Below are 12,003 nucleotides of genomic sequence, written 5' to 3'. Positions count from 1 at the left end.
TGTGTATTTTAATTTTATTTATTTATTGTTTCTTTTTTTTTTATTTTTTTTTTTATTAATATCAATAGCAAAATTTGTACATTATGTAGGTTTAAAGTATAATATAAGTATATTTTTTGTATTTTTTTCACAGTCCTATTTATTTTTACATTGTATCAATGATATGGGCAGATGTTTTAAAAACTCTAAATTCCAAATTTTTGCTCAGAGCATTAAAATGTTACAAATATTAATGATAAATAAATTGTAAGACAATATTAATAGGCTTGGAATGTTTTTTTTTAACTTCTCAGAAGGCCTTGAGGAAAATGATTTCTCTCAGGGCCTATGTCATCTTTGGGGATGACGTGTGAAGAGTTTTTTCGAGGAAAGGAAAGGAATAAACCTGGGTCTGGAAGAGTCCCATGTTGTAGGAGGAAGGAAATACAGAGGCAAATCGTTCCAAAGCTAAACTTGTAGAAGCGACCCATTCTCATGTGACAAAGTGTCAACCGTGCCCAAATGTTGGGCGCAGGTTTGCAGTGTTTCCCGATTGTGCACCATTCAATAATTTCTATCAAAATCCGCTTTAAAAGGTGTTTGTTTGCTTGTATTTCAGGCCAACTGGGTGTGCCTGTGTATGGTAATTTACATGATGTGCCACCACTCCAACGTGTCTATCAAAACCAAGGAAAATAACAAATTGTACAAAATAAAGTAAGTAACATTTAATATGATTTACATTTTTTTAAACTTTTCCTAAAAAATTTAATATGTCGATTTATAATACTAAAATCTGAATGATTCTTTCATTTGCTTTAAAAAACAGTATTTTATTTTGATATATGTTCAAAAACAGTATTTTATTTTAAAATATGTTCAAAAATAGTATTTTATTTTGAAATATGTTCAAAAAAAGTATTTTATTTTGAAATATGTTCAAAAAAAGTATTTTATTTTGAAATATGTTTAAAAACAGTATTTTATTTTAAAATATGTTCAAAAATAGTATTTTATTTTGAAATATGTTCATAAACAGTATTTTATTTTGATATATGTTTAAAACCAGTAAATATGTTCAAAAACAGTATTTTATTTTGAAATTTGTTCAAAAATAGCGCAATTTGCATTTTGACAGTTTGTGAGAAATAGATTGAAAAATACTTGTAGCTGCTCCAGGGGTTAAAAGGACTGAATGCTTACAGGACCCATGTACGCAAATCGTGTCCTTATTAATAGTAATAATTAATGTTCGTCCATATTATACTAAAACTAATCACGTTATTCCTTCCAGGGTATGGCTCCGCAGTTCTATCTTCCTGGCCGTGGTGCTGGGCCTGACCTGGACCTTCGGTCTGCTGTACCTTAGCGAGGAGACAGTTGTGTTTGCCTATCTGTTCACCTTCTTCAACTCTTTCCAAGGGTTGCTCATCTTCGTCTGCCACTGTCTGCTGAACGAAGCTGTAAGTTGAACTATGTATTTTATTGTAAATTACTCAATGTTGATTTTAAAGAGGTGAGGGAGAACGGGAACGGGAAACGAGTCGAATGCTGATTTTGCTCAGGAAACGTTTTCCTTTTACAACTGAAATTGCCGATAGGTCTCTGAAGATCTTTCTAATATCAGCCGTGCTGGAATTTTTTGAGATGCAATTTAAACCTTTATGCTTTGAAGGTATAGGGGACAAAATCAGAATCGCTTGCGCTGATAACAATGTAGATCATTTTTCTTTATTCCATGCATGTAAGCCTCTCTGTTTATATGAAATGGTTTTAGCCGTGTTCGGTAAACAGATCTTAATAGCCAACCTTCCTATTCCACACTACCATTCCCAAATTGGGGCCCACAGACCAAGAAAACCATAGATGGTCCATAAAGGAGAGAGGAACATACCAAGTTGTGCCGAACGGGGAGAAGCGTGTACGTCTTCCTTTCAATGATTTGTCAATAAATGCATCTGGCAGCTCGTATTGTTTTATCACTATTTAGTCTTCGAAAATGTAATCTGCTTATGAATAATTAAACCTTTTTACAATGGCGCATGAATACTTTACAATCCCAAATGGGGCATAAAGGTTCGGCTTGTTTCCAAAATTGAATATTTGTTACAATATTTAGTTGTAGACTTTTACAAATAAACAATGTCTTATAACTCTTACTCACCTCACTAGCTTTTGCGGCGCTACGCAACTCGATTTGAGCCGGTTCTGTTAATAACGAACATTCAGACCCTGCGCAGAAAAATCCCATGATGGACAGCGGTTCCAACTGTTACCTTACTTTAGTGAACTTTACTTTTCTTGCTCTTGACGGTCCTGGTGCCAAAATGATTGTTTTCCTCCAGCTCGTCGCAATGATACTCAGATTTTACGTTAGGGCATGTCTCTCCTTTTCTTGGTCTGTGGGGATACCATGGTCTCACTGCCTCCAACAGCTGGGAGTAGTTTGGATTCAAAAAAAAATTACCGAAAACAATATTGTCTCAAATTTTAACGAACAGTTCATTAATTGCCAACCTTTTTCCTCAGTTTCAAAAAGAGTGCGGTCGTCTCGGCCGTCGGCACCCCTGGCTCTCGTGCTGTGCGCGGCTGGCTCCCGCACCAGCTTTACCTGCCCCTGCCACAACCGCTGGCGGCTCCAGCACCTCGCCACCTGCCTCAGGCTCAGGCCAGACCGGCACCACGCAGGGTTCGGGCCCGCTGGGTTCTGGCCCGCTGGGTTCTGGCCCACTGGGTTCAGGCCAGAAGGGACGTCGTCAGCACGATGATCTCAGACTCGACGACACCATGGATGGACACCAATCTGTATGTTGAATTATTATTTGATTTTCATTTTGTGGGTGGAATATAAACATTACAGTGATGCATTGTTTCAAATGTTATGTTTTTATCCATGGTTTCTAGGAGGGAAGGTGATTTTTTCTACTGTATCACATATGTATTATACTATATATGTTATAAAGGTTAGGTTAGGCATCATTTATGTCTATAAATCATAAATACAAATAACAATCTTCTCAGGCTCTTTTTAATATAATATACATTTAATCCACTCCATAGATATGCTAAACCAAATATCTAGGGCTTAAAGTCAAACAACGCTAACTAGAAAAATCATAAAAATAATTCTAGGCCTTCAAGTCAAATAACATTATCTACAAAAAGACATATCAATAATTGCGTTACTGAAATAACGCTGTTTTTGTGCAGACCCATTCAAATTACGTGCCATGTACAGCAAAAAAAGTTTTTAAATCTCAACCACAAATTCAAATTCAAAAAACATTTATTGCACAAAAATACAAGGTATTACAGGAGTACAAGGGGTATAGCTTGTATGCTATTTCTTCCAGCTAACCCACAGTACAAGTACGACAGTACAAGGCCTATAGTGAGTGAGCGCGCTCTTTATGCAAGTTGGCCATTACTAAATTGAAACTGACAGTTTGTTTGATAAAATTTTAATTCTGCATTGTGTTATTTGTTTATGTGTTTTTAACATGTCTCAAATTTTTAATTTTAAAATTTTTGAAAATTTCTGCGTGTGTTTGCGTCTGTCTGTTTGTGCCCTTAGTTCTTCTAAACTACGCAACGGATTTTGACAGGGTTTTTACTACCTTTTAGAGAATTTCTTCCGGAAGGTTTTTACAGTCAAATAAATTGTTTAACAGCCAAAATTTCAGAATTCTCTATCTTACATTTTGTTGCTTTTCGGCATAAGGGCTCAGTTAGTATTGGTATTGTTTTTTTGTAGATAACATATTTGACTTTAGCCCTCAAATTTTTTGGTAAGTTATTTGTAGATAACTTTGTATATCTTTTAGTCCTCGACATACGTAATAGAAACAAAGAGAGATGTGACACGGAAGCTGCCATCTGTCACTGAGCTATGACTAAACTGCTGGGACTATCAGAGCGGGTATGCAATGAATGTTTTGCCTTTGGTGTGCAGATAAAAACAATGCTGTGGGTAGATGCAATTTGCAATAGTATCGGTGAACGATGTTGGCGACACTAATGCTGGTTCATGGCCCATATCCCTTGTTTCTATTATCTATGAGTCAACCATAATGTGTTAATTACATCGAAAAAATAAGTTAGGTATGTCTAATGTTTAAAGCATTTGGTGTTTATTTATAATTTATATTTTGTTCACTTTCCATTGAAAACAAAACAGGGCCACAGTTCGTCCGTTTCTGCGTCGACAACAAACAACCTCGTCATCAACAACCTGAATGTCGTTGTCAACAATAACAACCACAACAACAATCACGTCATAAATAACGCAGCCGTGGCGAGTTTGGCCGCGGCGGCTGCGGCCCATAGCTACCATCAACACAGGAATAGACGAAATTCGACGCAGTACAATAATTCACCGGGAGAACCGGCCAGTCAGAGCGGGGCGTATTTTAATTCGCCTAATAGCAGCGAGCGGTCTTCGTCCAATGTCTCAGCCCCAATGTCGCACCTGCGTAATCCACTCAACACTGGATCTTCGAGGCTACCGCCCGGATACAGACACAATTTGCAGCAAGGTACATTTACACACGCGTTTAATTTGTTTAAAATAGGTTATGATGATGTCTTGATAAATTTTTTTTTTTTTTACAATTTTTTTTTTCAAAATTTGTGAAAGTCACTTTTGTATTATTTCTGGCATGACGGTCTTTTCTACTTTTCGGCAATAATATTTTTTTTTTGAATTACAAAATTTGAAAAGTCTCCATAATTTTTATATTTTAATATTTTAGTAATTAATCAACAATAAATTATCTGCTCTAACATTTTTTATTATAAGGTCAAATCAAACCATTTTATAATAAATCATTTTGTGTCTGTTTCAATCAGTGTTTGTTCATTTTGTTGTGTTCATTATTTGTTTTTAACAATAATCATTTTTATTATTGTCTGTTTTGTGTTTATTATTTTTTAATGAAATAATTATAAAATAATAAAACAAATATTATGGTAAGTTGTCAGATCAATTTTTCACATCCAAAAACAGGTCTTTTTTCTATTAACAAAAAAGTAGTTTGATTCTTGTCTTTTCCTCTTTCGTATTTTTCAAAAAATTAACCCTCAACTAACAAGTTTTCTATATTTTTTGGAATCTGATATCGTTCCTGTATCAAATATTTTAAAATGCATTAAAAATGCAATGCTTAAATTTTGCTTATTATTTATTAATGTGGAGGCTGAGAATGTCTATCCTCAGGCCAAAGACCCTTTGTGCTATATCCCACATTTCACCTTATCCCTTTGACAATAGCCCAGTCCCTTTAAAAAAACTCAATGCGGTTGTCATTTGGTGCTTAGACATGTCTCTTGGGTATCTAGCACGGTCAATCGATAAAACCCCCTATCAATATGATATTGACTAAATCCGTCAACACCTATAATTAGATGACGATATTAGTGAGGATGAACAAGCATATGATTCCGACATTCTGTAGACAAAAACCGCCACTTTTAGCGCAGCCTCCCAGGTGCCAGTTAAACTGTCAATATACACAACTTTTTCAATAATGTCGTTCGTTATACAAAATTACTTGCTTATTCATGAAAGGAGGCGAACTAACGAAGCCCTTAGATTTGAAAGATGTCAATCAAGTTAGAGAAACAAAAGTTGTTCAAATATCACAAGTTATGGCCAAAGACCTCGTTAACTAATTAACTCGTTTTTAGTGCCAAAAAGTTTGTACGGATTGCTGATGTATGTTAAAGTTAGTATTTCAGTTCGACATTGTCAATTTACTCATTTTTGAGTTGGCATTTAGGAATGTCAATACATAAACAGATCCACCAGTATTGCCATTGTAAAATGATTATTTATTTCATGTCTATATCAGTTTGGCTATCGATTTCGATAAAAAATCGTTAGAAGTTAAGCCTATCGATTCGATATTGTTAAATTATCGATTTGATCGTGCTAGATCCCCTGGTTCTACAACATGATAATTAACTCCCCAGATAACTAACGGAGCCTTCTTCCCACCAAGGCCATGTCTTAACAATTCTTGTTTTAAATATTTGCTTTTGCTAACTTTTAAAATCCTCTACGAAAGGATTTTTGCTAAGTTTCTTTATTATAAGTCTTCTGGCATCCAGATTTTTGCCTTCCTCAAATATCTCCAATTTTGTGAATTCTTTGCAACTCTCACCCATCCAAAGCGGACAGTTCACTTTAAATCGTCAGGCCATCTGATCGGTGGCCGACCTTTTTTCTTTATTACTCTCTCTCACAATGAGTTACCCTTGTTTTAGTTATTGACAATTGAAAAGTGATTGTTTTGTCATATATGTTGATGGTAAATATCCAAATACTCTGGACATATCCACAAATTATTTATAAAACACTTTGATCAGTTTAATAATAATTTACTTCACTTTTTCAGTCACCGGAGAATCAAAATAATGCATTTAAATAGAGTTATAGGTAAAATTGTCGCAAACAAAATGATCATAATCAAATGATCATAACTCTCAAATGGTCGTAATCAAATGATCGTAACTCTCAAATGATCATAATCAAATGATCGTAACTCTCAAATAATTGTAATCAAATGATCGTAATCAAAGGATCGTAAGCAAAATGATAGTAAGCAAAATGATCATCGGCAAATAAAAAGCAAATTAATAAGTAAATGATTCCAAACAAATAATACGGTCAAATGCGCTTAGGAGAGATTATGATCTTTTACTTATCAATTTGCTTTTTATTTGCCGATGATCATTTTGCTTACGTTCATTTTGCTTACGATCATTTTGCTTATGACCATTTTGCTTACAATCACTTTTTCTTATGATCATTTTGCTTACTAACATTTTGCTTACGATCCTTTGATTACAATTATTTGAGAATTACGATCATTTGATTATGATCATTTGAGAGTTACGATCATTTGATTACGACCATTTGAGATATATGATCATTTGATTATGATCTTTTTGCTTGCGATCATTTGATTATGATCAAAACGTCGGTTACTTTTAAATAGCTATCTCTTAAAAACAAATTAACTGATAATTTAACATATTTTGTTTACGCCACGTTTTGAAATATGAAAATAGGTTTTTAGGCTAGTTTTTTTTTCTTTTAAAAAAATTAATATAAGAAAAAAAAACTAACCTAAAAACCTATTTTCATATTATTCAAGATGACCGCCAAGTGAACACAACGAATTTATCAATTTTGATTATAACAAAATAGCTATTAAAATGCATTATTTTGCGTTTCCGTAGACTAAAATAGATGGTCTGCATTGTAATTGTACTGATACAAAGAGTTTTTTTTAATAATTTGTGCGTATTAACGATGTCCAGCATATCTGAATATTACCTGTTGACATTTAAAACAAGCACATTATGAAAAACATTCTTATTTCTTAACCTAAAACATTTCAGCGTTTTTTGTTTGCTAAACCTCTTTTAACATTTACCTCTACCCTTCGCTAACTAACTTTTTGGTGTTTTTTTTTTTAATTCTGCGAGCTTTTATATATCATTTATCATAATTATTTTTGATTTTGGACAAAGGAAAGTGGCTTTCTCAAATTTTGGTAGAACATAATCTCTTTCTTAAATATATTTTATTGTGTTATATTGGCAGTTGTTTGTTACATTTAATGAACCTAAAAAACTAAATTACATTTTTTAATTTTTTTATGAAACTATTTTTTTTTTGTATCTTATATCATTTATCATTCATTTATGTCGTATATCATTTATTTAAATTTTTTTTAATTTCGGTGGAATTTTTCAAATTGTTCTCAAAAGTTCATAGTACATAATTGAATCAAATTTAATTAAAAAATATATATAACTAACTAACTATAATATGACATCATTTTGCATATATTTCAAAGCTGACATTGCGATCTGAAAACAGTTGCGATAACCTTGAAATTTCAGATAGATCCAACGCATAGCAGTGTAAATTTCATGATGCCAGAGATCATTAACTAGAGCTGCTAAATATGTACAACCATATTAATTATTATAGTTAAGATTATCTTTATTATAGTTAGCAGTCCACAATGGAATGTTGGTACCTACCCTGATATATGGAAGTGAGGCATGGAACTGGCAGAGAAAGGATGAAAGTAGACTGAATGCTGTAGAAATGAGATCCTTGAGGCGTAAGTGTGGTAAAACCATGTAGTATGATTGTGTGAAAAATGTTGAGATTTGTAAAGAGTGCAAGGCTGATGTAAGCATGATGAGTAAGATTAAGAAAGGGACGCTTAGATGGTTTGGGCGTGTAGAGCGAATGAGGGAAAAAAATATAGAAGCCGGGGATGCCTGAGGAAGACATGGCACGATCAAGTGAATCAGATATTTGAGTCGGGCCATGTCAAGAGTCAGAATAATACAAGAGTATGTATGAGACGATGTATGAATGCGAATGAGGCAAGAAGTGTGTGCCAAGACCGATTTGTTTGGCGGTCCGTCCTCTCTGCCTACCCCTACGGAGAAACGGCGTGATGGTTAGTTAGTATTTTAGTGAAGATTATTGTATAACATAATTATTTCTATCAAGATTTCTAGCAACTTTTTTCTTTTAAATGTAAAGATGAATATTGAGGGAGATGTATGTTTGCTTCAATATCTCATTAATTTTGAGAGAGATGTTTGCCGAACTGAGCGAATCCATTATTTATACTTTTATTTTATTTATTGATACTAATTTCGTTTCACTGTCATGAAATATTGTTATGTTTTTTTAAATTTATTATTATTCTATTTATCTATAATAGTTTTTGAATTATAGTAAAATTTAAATTTTTTTTTTCACAACGCAACTGCCAAAAATACAATAAATTACACTTGTATTTTAGTACATATCAGTGACATCTAACCTAACCTTGCTGCAAATTAAAGTCTGGTACCTACCTTCTTCTTCTTCTTTTTTCTACTATTTTCTTTTTCAGATTCATAGGTGCCTTTTCGTATTCTACTAATCCAGGATCCATCAGTTTTTTCCAGAAATATTGCAGAATTGGTGTAGGGGAAATAATATCAACAAATTTATACGTCTTTTTGAGTTCTGGTTCAATTTTAAGTAATTTTTTAACTTTTGCAATGTATTTTTCCTCGCATTTCTTTTAGTATTTCAGAAATATATTTAGGTACCCAAAGAATATTAACAAATTTTTGTTTACATTTTATGCTTTCTATGATAATTAAATCAAAAAGGTGACATGTCGGCGTTGAGTTAGGCCTACAAAAATGCAGTTCCATGATATTTCGTCAAAATGAAAATTCAACCTAGTTTTTGTTTCATCACTTTTCATGACTTTATATCACTTTTTGGAGGTGTGTTGAATTGTCATTTTGATGACATACCCGGTCACCCAAAAATGCATACAATTTTACGAAAACATTTTTTGGACACATTACCTTTTGGTTTTAATGACTTGAAACAAATACTTGTAAACAACTTAAAATAAATAATTTAATAAAAATTTCTATGCTTGCTTTGATGGTGTATGTTATGGGTCACGTTTAGTGGTAAAGAATACACTTGAAATTTAGTCAACTCTACACACAAACTGGACTATTTAAATGTGGTAAGAATTTGTGTCTAGGTAGCCAATCTTTTGTATTCTATATCACTGAACATTTCTGTATTGTGGTGAATGGAATAAATATATTTTAGACCCCTCAATGTGTATTTGCGCTTTGCACACCAAAATATTTATTGCTTTAGCTATTTGTCTTTCTTCTGTCTAAAAAACATTATTATTTCATATACAGCGAATTTGGTAATTAATGTGATAATTTTGATTGGAAAAGGGATACCTCGATTGCCAAACCCCCTGTATTTTGAAAATTAATTTTATTATTTTCCGATGTATTTTGGTTGCAAAGCGCTTGGAGAAATCTTTTTCTTGCCTGTAGTTAAATGAAATGCTTTGAAATGAATTTGTTGGAATTTTTATAAAGATGTTAAAAATACTTCGTGGTTCTGTACAAGTAGGTACTATATCGATACTTGGTTTATGCTCCTTTGTTCTTCGCCATTGATTTAAGCTTTTACAAAATGGAGAATTCTGTTTTAAGTTAACGAAATTTTAAAATCAAATCAATCAAGTTAATAAATTTAAAACAACAGATGTAATAAAATATACAAATAATAATAATAATAATTGGATGACTTGTATAGCGCCGTTTTTGTGCGAAATCACCTCAAGGGCGCTGTACAAATTTATAATACATTTCTACAGTGATCTACGTTATTACTAACTAAATATTATAGTTATGTGTTTATTGCTATACACGGTGTCCTGAAACTCGTAGTATAAGTGGAAAACTGGTGGATCTACGTCACAGAGAATCCAATAACACATTTTTTAGTTCAATATGAACATTTAATTTTTATTTTTGCATTTTTTTTATTTTATTTTTTATTTTTTTATTATTTTTTTTTTATTTAGGAGAAAAAACAGATACAGATATCAATTGACAAGAATATACAAAACATCAACTAGAGAATTCACCTGCATCCAAACTATTTCTCACGAATTGACTAAAACATTTAAAGTGTTAACACTTTTGGAGCCGGGTATACGCTTCGATGTATTTTAAAATACATTAAACAGCTGATATTAACACCCAACGACTTATTTTTTCAAATTTGACCTCTAAAATTCAACCTCAGACTCGATTTACTAGAAAATTTGATGTTTCATAAAATCGAATTCAAATGTGATGTGGATTCATCAGCTTCCCGCTTATACTACGAGTTTCTGGACAGTGTGTATAACATAAAATAAGGTGTAAATTATTTTTATTAATCCTGGCTGTCACATACGTCTATAATTGACAAAAAATATAAAATAATTATTTTGCAGATTGAAGGTTTAGGACAATTCAATATTTTGTAGATTGAAGGTATAGATAAAATCAGTATTTTGCAGATCGAAGGTATAAGTCAAATCAGTATTTTGCAGATTGAAGGTATATGTCAAATCAGTATTTTGCAGATCGAAGGTATAAGTCAAATCAGTATTTTGCAGATTGAAGGTATATGTCAAATCAGTATTTTGCAGATTGAAGGTATAGGTCAAATAGGACTTAAACTGGGCTTAAAATGTAGGTTATTCTTTATTCTATTGACATCTGTTGAAATATGTAAAAAGAATAGATAAATTAAATATATCAAAAAAAGCTCACGGGGCGAACATCTGTGTTGGAACATTTTGCAAGAAACCAATGTAATGAAATCTTAAAAACTTATTGCTGACTAGCATAGCAGTCCTGTTGTCCACCATTTGGCATTTCATCTGTCATGTTTGTTGGTTAGTTAGGTAGGTATTTAAGTACCGGACGCGAGGTCCACTGTTACACAAAACTTCTAGTGTTAGGAGAATCCAAATAGCATAATTTGAAAGCATTTCATATAGCCATCCTTCTTCCTTGGTGTGTGTGCTAACCCTGGTCCCCGTCAACAGCGCTACACTCTCCGGCACCAGGAGAAGCTGCAGCAGCTTCAGCAACTTCAGCAGCAGACATGCGAGCGCCTGCAGCATCAGCTGGACTCCCCGCGTCCCTGGCGCCAGGAGCCAAGCTACCCCGCCCTCACCAACCCGCAGTACGCCCCTGACTCCGCAGTCCAGACCCCCCACTCCCTGAGCATGCCCTCCATCAACAACCAAGGCAGTCAGATGATCAACAGCCACAGCAATAGTTCCAATCAGAACAACCGCGTCGGCACACCTGTTCCAGTCGAGTTTCAGATGGACTACAATGATTGCACGTCGCACAATTCCCATAATTCACATAACTCGAATCGGTCACGATCGCCCTCATGCTTTTCCGTTAAGATGTCGGTACAACAGACGGAGCAGGGATGGGGGGTCGTTCAGAACCCCCTCTCGACGACCGCCATGAGCGGCACTTGGAAGGTGAGACAGAGGACCATTCGCTTTGTTTTATAGAGTGCGTAGCATGAAGCTTGAATGCAAAAAATCTTAAGTTCCATTCCAAATTTAAGCAATGCAGTTATGATGACAATAGATTATA

General features: G+C 33.7%; 1 protein-coding gene across 7 annotated transcripts in view; it reads left to right on the top strand.

Moving 5' to 3' along the window:
• The window catches only part of LOC149409902 (latrophilin Cirl-like), an 847,643-nt gene that overhangs the window by 830,003 nt on the left and 5,637 nt on the right, over positions 1 to 12,003 (top strand). For 5 of the 7 annotated variants that reach the window (XM_089649262.1, XM_089649260.1, XM_089649261.1 and 2 more), the window contains 4 exons: positions 599 to 696; positions 1,274 to 1,442; positions 2,509 to 2,784; positions 11,433 to 11,885. In XM_089649262.1, the coding sequence (XP_089505388.1) occupies positions 599 to 696; positions 1,274 to 1,442; positions 2,509 to 2,784; positions 11,433 to 11,885 (996 nt within the window). Of the gene's footprint in view, positions 1 to 598; positions 697 to 1,273; positions 1,443 to 2,508; positions 2,785 to 4,156; positions 4,515 to 11,432; positions 11,886 to 12,003 lie in introns of all 7 variants that reach the window. The other 2 variants (XM_089649264.1, XM_089649263.1) reach the window with 2 other exon arrangements.

Source organism: Hesperophylax consimilis, chromosome 29 (genome assembly GCF_061612785.1).
Source record: "Hesperophylax consimilis isolate HC1 chromosome 29, BYU_Hcon_1.0, whole genome shotgun sequence".
Taxonomy (NCBI): domain Eukaryota; kingdom Metazoa; phylum Arthropoda; class Insecta; order Trichoptera; family Limnephilidae; genus Hesperophylax; species Hesperophylax consimilis.
This window is presented reverse-complemented; position numbering and strand designations above follow the sequence as displayed.